The 7,155-nt window shown below is 34.1% G+C and overlaps 1 protein-coding gene across 1 annotated transcript; it reads right to left on the bottom strand.

The window, feature by feature from the left end:
* Window positions 1-1,531: 1,531 nt before the first annotated feature.
* LOC124374741 (protein fem-1 homolog A-like) lies at window positions 1,532-2,948 on the bottom strand (the record flags this gene model as incomplete). The annotated part of the gene is made up of 2 exons (XM_046832902.1): window positions 1,532-1,834; window positions 2,711-2,948. Coding segments are annotated over 2 exons (541 nt in total), but the record flags the coding sequence as incomplete, so codon positions are not given.
* Between the last annotated feature and the right edge of the window lie 4,207 nt (window positions 2,949-7,155).

Genomic DNA, 7,155 nt, shown 5'->3' with positions numbered 1-7,155 from the left:
CATATTGTCTGCCTGGGTGAAAAGGGTTGTTGAAACCAATAAAAACTATATTTACAATTAACACTTGGGACGATTGTCTGTAGTATACATGGAGGCCATCTCTTATGCACTGACATTGTTGTGTGGGTTGTCTCACCAGCTGTTAGTACCATCGAGCAGATTGTTTTATTCTCAGGTACTATTTTCTTCCTTAAAGACTCCATCTGAAGACTATGGGCGTATGGACAATATTTTAAACATTTATTTCAATATTTAATTAACTAGTTGAAATACCAGGGCACAATTTTTACCAGTCTAAAATTGAAGCTCTTCGTAATACCAGGACATTTTTTCTTTGGGGCTGGGCAACCTGTATGTAGTGGTGAGTATAATTTGGTGTGTTACCATTATTAGTTGTAAGCCTCAAGTTTTTTTATTATCATGCTTAATTTACAGTGATTAACTTTACAATGTGCTTTACTTATAACACATTTAATAAATTACACCTATATAAATTTAATAGTAAATTTGCACACATGTAAATATTTTTTGGAAATAAAACATTATGATCTCAATTCAATTTTATTTTGTATTAAATTTATTTACTAGCATAGTACATTTTAAGACCTTAATAGCTTTTTTAAACCTACTTTATGTAAAATTATAAATTTGATTTTAAAGTAATTTTAGAACTGTATTTTAAAATTAAATTAAAATTGTATTGGATATTGTCAATATCTGAATATAAATTTCAACTTTACTACTTTTGCAATACAAATAAAAAATATATTCATTACAAATTAAGAATAAAATAAAAATTAGTTATTTCAGATGATTACAAATATTGTACTGTATTGTAAAAATATAACCTTGTACTTTTATCTTTCTTTACTATTTTTCTACTATACTTTCTATACTAAAAAAATAAACTAATGTGCAAAAAATTAAGAAAACAGAGGGGTAATATATAGATGATAAAAACAGTTCTTTTCAAATATTTATTGCGAATAATTGCTTAAATATCTGTACATCAGTTGAAATATCACAAATAACCAATAAATTTACTTATCTAACATACAACAATCTTAACGAGTTAAGAAAATACAGGGGATTGTGGGGAGCAACCGAAATTGAGTAAACCCTGATCATATATATCACACTCGTCAACAAAATCAAAAAACGGACATCTGCAGCCTTACTTTCGATATAAAAATAAAATAATAAAAAGACTAGAGTATCATGTATAATCGTGCTCTACTGCCGTTTTCCCTCTAAATATAGAAAATATAATACTGGCATCGCAACAATCACTCGCAAGCAAGATCAAAATAATATATTAGTCTTTGTGGAAAAGTAGGAGGCTCGTAAAGCGTAACGTGTCGTGAACAACCAGTCAGGTTAGTGCTGCAGAACAAACTCATTCAACGAGTACGGGATTCTGTCCATGGAACTTGATGTTGTTGTCGCGGACAACACGTGCGGCCAAACAGCTCAGCTTGGTATAATGCAGCGGGCATTGACGATGTGGTGAAGCTCCTGTCCCTGCAGAAGGTCACGGAAGGTTCGGCCTTTGACCGTCGCGTGCGTCCAGGTGCGCACCATGTGCTAACAACACCCTAGCCAGCGCAGGGGGACACGGCCGGTTGCTGGCGGCCAGGTGGAGTGGAGTGTTACCCAGGTCGTCACGTGCGTTCACGTCGGCACCCACTTCCAGCAGCATATCCACAAGGTCGGGAGACGGAAAACGACATGCCTGGTAGCGTCCCACCAGCGTTGAGGAAGATGAACAGACAAGATGCAGTGGTGTCTGGCCCAGCCGGCCTCGAACGTTCTGGCTTACTAGGGAGTACAGAGTCTGTGGACAAAATTCAATGATAAATTTCTGTATCCTAATAAAAAAAATATGTAGGGTATTGCAATTATTGTTAACGAATAACTTTGTGCATGTTTATTGATTATAATTGCTTGCAAAATAGGGTTTATATTTTCATTATTTATAATGTACAATGTAACTATGTAGTGTATGTTGTTGGCATGTAAATGTGAAATTACACAATACTTATTTATTCTACAAAGATCTATAGCAATAGAATTATGCTGGTTGCGAGTCTTTTGAACAAAGTATTTTCAATATTATGTTTATTTACATCTGAATACAGTTTATGATGTAATTTCTATATTATTACACTTAGAAAAATTTGTCGAGTATTTAGATTTACGATACGACTGTTTTGTTTATGTAACATACTGTTTTAATTGTATTTTTTCTTACAAAAATTTTAACATTTCTGATTAAACTGTGAAAATAAAATAAAAATACAAGAATTAATTTAGTACAACCCAATATGATTTCTGTGGACCAACTCACTTTCTTCCAATTGGATGCATAAAATAATAACTGTAATATTTTGAATTCTTTTTCATGTACTCTTCAAAGAGAAAAAAATAACACCATTGAATAGTAAATAAAGAGGGATCCTACTAAAACCGTTACATCAAATGTACTCAGCTCTGTTATCAAAACAATTTTTATTCACAAACATATAAATTGCTTGAATTAAGAGAACCAAGTTAGATTTTTTATGTTTGAATTTTCAATATTTTAATTTCAAACGTTGTAGTTGTTGGTTTTATTTTTATAAGATGATTATAAATGGAATATTGAAAATGTAGTGTTCCTGCAAGTTGAGTTGTCTAATGTTATTCAAGGTCTCTCTAGGAAGAAACTAACCTGATGAGCAAGGTGGCGTTGCTTGTCACTGAATGTGGCCATGATACGAGCCAGCAAGACACGCCAGATGTAGGGAAATAACCAGCACACGGTGTGTAGATGTGCGGGATCCCTATCTGACGGTGGAACCAACGCGTCCACACCACTGCGCACTTCTGCGATGGCACGTTCCAACACGCTCAGGATGTCCTGAAATGCCACAGCTGGCAACAACGACGACCACGAGAGTTGGCACGGCCTGTAAATTTTCCGAGTGTGTTTTAATTCTAAATGACAGCATATTCAGTAATTTAATTCTACATTATAAATAAAGAAGATAGACTTGTACAAATTTAAAATATTATAACCAAAAACACTAAAGTGAATTCATTAATAATGGTTCATAAAAATATTTGTTTAACTATTAGATATGAGTCTTCCTCAAATTGGAGAGATCGTAAACTTTATGGTCTGAAGATGCCTCACTTTTTTTGTGGAGTCGCCCCACTTTTTTTGGTTTCAAAAGGCCTCATTCGAAGAATAACAACCTGAATTGGAAATGAGTTACTATTACAAGCAGCAACTAATCTTATGGTTTGTCTATACATTAATGAAACTGGTCTGGTAAAAAGAATTTAACTGATATGATCAGTACAAAGGCTCCCTAGAAAGTTAGCTGCAGAAATCCCCTTTCAGAGACTCTTGTGACTGCACGTTGAATGGTGAAGATGTCTTATAAATAGTGACTTTTTAGGCTTTCTTTTACGAATTTGGGAACAGGAATAAGTCTGCTGGAATCACGTAAGGCAGTATGCTGGCACCCGGGCAAGGTTGCAACTCCTATCTGGTTATAAACTCCTGCACGCATTAATCCATTTTTTTTATAACAGCTTCCAAAATGAAGATGATTACTTCCTGATATGGAAAGTGATAACTTCCTTATCCCCAACAGACAATACTAAGGTTATCAACACATGCCACCTCCTGATATGGGCTATCTCCTTGAGACAATCTCCATAATCATCTGTCTCCATCAGGTTTCAAGTATTACATTCTAAGAAATTACCATTAGCTTTATGACTGACTAACCTAGACACAAGGCCTAATATATGAGCATTATCTGACAGGATGAATACTATACTAAATCTATAAATGGCAAACAACGTGGAAGTTTTTTCACTATATGAGAGTATAACAAATAAGCCCGGACTATGACAACTTGCAAAAGTCAAGAGCACTTTCTTCATTGAAATTTCGTTGTAAACATTTAGAGTACCCTCCTTTGATGTTACACAACAATTCCAATGCCCTACTCACTCTTCAAAACATCACCAAAGCCCTTCTCTAAGAGTATGTTCAATACACCTAAAAGAGCATGTTTCAACTAACTGACTGATTAAAAATGGTATCCCCCATTGCTTTTCATACAGTGCCATGAGTCAATTTATGTTCCCAGTTCAGGTCAATTAAATTACACAATGAGTAAGTGAAACAATTGGTGCTAGAAGAAGGCTGTAGGTGGAACAAGTTGCAGACAGATTTGACTGAAGGTAGGTGATATCCGCACGGTCAAAGGTTGGAAACATCCTCATTCACATTTGTAAATGAATAAAAATCAAATGGCGTGCAACCGAAATAACTATAACAAACCCTGACAGAGACACCCACACCGAATTGAAAACTTCAACAATAGTTTATAGAAGCAAAGTGGCAGATAAGTTATCTTTAGTGTGATAGTTATATCGTAGACCTGAAGGATGAACATGGGATCGCACCAATTGTTGAACCGGAATAGAAGCAGGTGCTTATGCAGTGGATAGGAAAAAAAGGGGGGCTAAAACAACACCACCAAAAGTTCAAAAGCCAGAGATCTGCTTCACGACCACCTCTCATTTGGGATGGATTAAAGTAATGTTTACGTAATAGACTAATTTGAAACTAAAGGGCTATAAAAATTAACTCATGAATGATACACAAAACATTAAAGTCAATGGTGAATGTTTATACAAAAATAAAGGGTGAAATCAGCAGAGAGAGTGTGTTTTTAAGCACAAAGTTATAAAAATCGTTGTTGCCTTAAATAAAGTTAATTAGGTCAAAAAATAAGAATGTAATTTCAAGATTAATTATCACACCACTTGGGGACTTATGAAAAATACCTCGAGCTGAAAAACTTTCTGAGCCTCACCTTGTAGGTTTAAGATAAGAAATCATAATTTTTTTAATAGGGGCATGTGGATTGCGGTTGGGTAGTGTTGTTTGTAACATAAGGGAACAGTTTTTAAGTCTAAAACAGACTATTAAGTTATTAATCGAGGGCTTTTAATACTATTTTGAAAAAAAAAAACCTGAAAATATTTCTCTTTTGGTCCTTAATGTAACAACTAATTCCTGAAGTTACTATTCAATTAACAATTGAAATGTACTGTTTAACTGTTCTTTTAACAACACTTTATTAATGCCATATTTTTAATTGCAACGATGACACTTTTATAATGAGTTGTAAACTCAAATTAAAATTATTTGGTATATATATTTACATGTCATCATTTACAAAAATTTACAGTTTTAAATTCTTAACCCACTGTTCATGATATTAGAATTTTGTTTTACTTGCAGTTACGAGATGAGTTATACTCTGGGTTGTACACAAAAAATCATGATATGTCAAACCATGGCAACCATGGCGTGGGCAGGAGGAGATCTGGTGCGAGTGTTAACAAGTAAAGCGCGCAATACCAGACCAGAGGGGCTGGAAGGGGAGAGTGGGGAGGGGAGGAAGAGGGGGGAGGGGGGGGGGAGGGGGGGAGTGGGGGATGAGAGGGGAGCGTCGGCGATTGCAGGGGGAGATAGGGGGGGGGGCAGGGAAGGGAGTGCCGCAGACGCAGGAACCCGCGCGTGCTATAGCGTCGCGGGCCAGGGTGTTATCGGGAGGCCCGCTAATCCCCTTTGTTATGAAACAAACAATACATGGTGTTTAAAAACCCAATGATACAATTACAACTGGTATGCTTACTTCAGATAAGATAGTTATAGTCAACGCATGATATCATTACATACACTTTCACACTTATACACAGCACAGATGAGATCATTACTGGCACCTAAATGTTTCCTTCCACAGTAGGATCAGAATAACAGTTGTGATAAATAACTTAGAAAAATTTTTTCTTTTATTTCTGTAAATAAAAATCATAATTTCGTATAGTGAGTTTCCTCAACACCATTGGGATGAAACCCAAGTACAACGTTTGAAATAAGTGGGAATTTGGTTATCTATTTCACTTCGTATTCCAAAGGCTAATAACGATGAATGTTGTTTCATCGCTTCTTCGATAAGAACGATCGTTTACGGCGTAATACTCATTATATATTAAACAATTTTGGATGTCATATATTTTCTAAAGATTTATGGGAGCCTACCCAATCAAATACTAATTTAAATGTAAATATAATTTAAAACTGGGCTATTAATTAATTACACAATCCATGGTCATCAGTTTGTGTAGATAAGCGCCAACGTGTAATCTAGGATTAATCTCTTTTTATACATTGCTCACATACTAAATATTGGTAGTTTTGACATTGTAATTCATTGATGTTCAATTAACCCTGAGGTCGTTAATTTGCGTACAAAACCAACATGGTAAATGGGTTATGTGCTTGTAACAGGATCTGTTGCATTGATACGTTATATGATGTCAAAATTTTTTCTGATAATATTATTAGTTATTTTCTTGAACTGGGAATGTACTCTTACATTTTGCAACCTAATGATCGCGAGTAAAAGGATGGTGTTCTATTACATACTAAGAATTTTGCCCACCTGAATGCAATATTGTGAATAAAATAAAACTGTTTTCTTCACATTCACAGTTAGCGGTTATTATCTAGAATAGTGTTTACAAGACTTTCGATAGGTTTTAGAGTCCACCGGATTATATGTAAGTATCAGACCATCACCAAACACAGGATAATTTAAATTATTATTCTTTACATTTTGTGCAAACAAAAATATAATATCCAAAACTTGTGATTTTACAAAAATTACTTTACAAGATTACAAGTTGTAGCGTCAACACATAAAATTGTTAACATTTTCTTGTGACTATATAAAAATATCACTATTTCAAAATGTAATTTATTCAATAAACAACTATTGACAGTTCAGAAAAAAAATAAAACTATTTTTATTTTAAAAGACTAACAGTATGAAGTGTTTCAAGCCCATTTACATTTTTATTTCCGCCATATTCATTTCTTCAATTATTCATAAATATTTGATTTATTCTGGTATTTTACATACCCTTTGTTAATGAAATATAACTTTGTAAACTTAATTAATAGTTCAATCAAAATGCTTATTTTAATTTGGTATAGTATAAAAGTTTTTATTCCGTAGAAAATTCTTATTTTGATAAAGGGTATTATAAACGATGGATTTATTACAACAAAAAATGGATATT

Source organism: Homalodisca vitripennis, unplaced genomic scaffold, assembly GCF_021130785.1.
Source record: "Homalodisca vitripennis isolate AUS2020 unplaced genomic scaffold, UT_GWSS_2.1 ScUCBcl_9874;HRSCAF=18512, whole genome shotgun sequence".
Taxonomy (NCBI): Eukaryota; Metazoa; Arthropoda; class Insecta; order Hemiptera; family Cicadellidae; genus Homalodisca; species Homalodisca vitripennis.
This window is presented reverse-complemented; position numbering and strand designations above follow the sequence as displayed.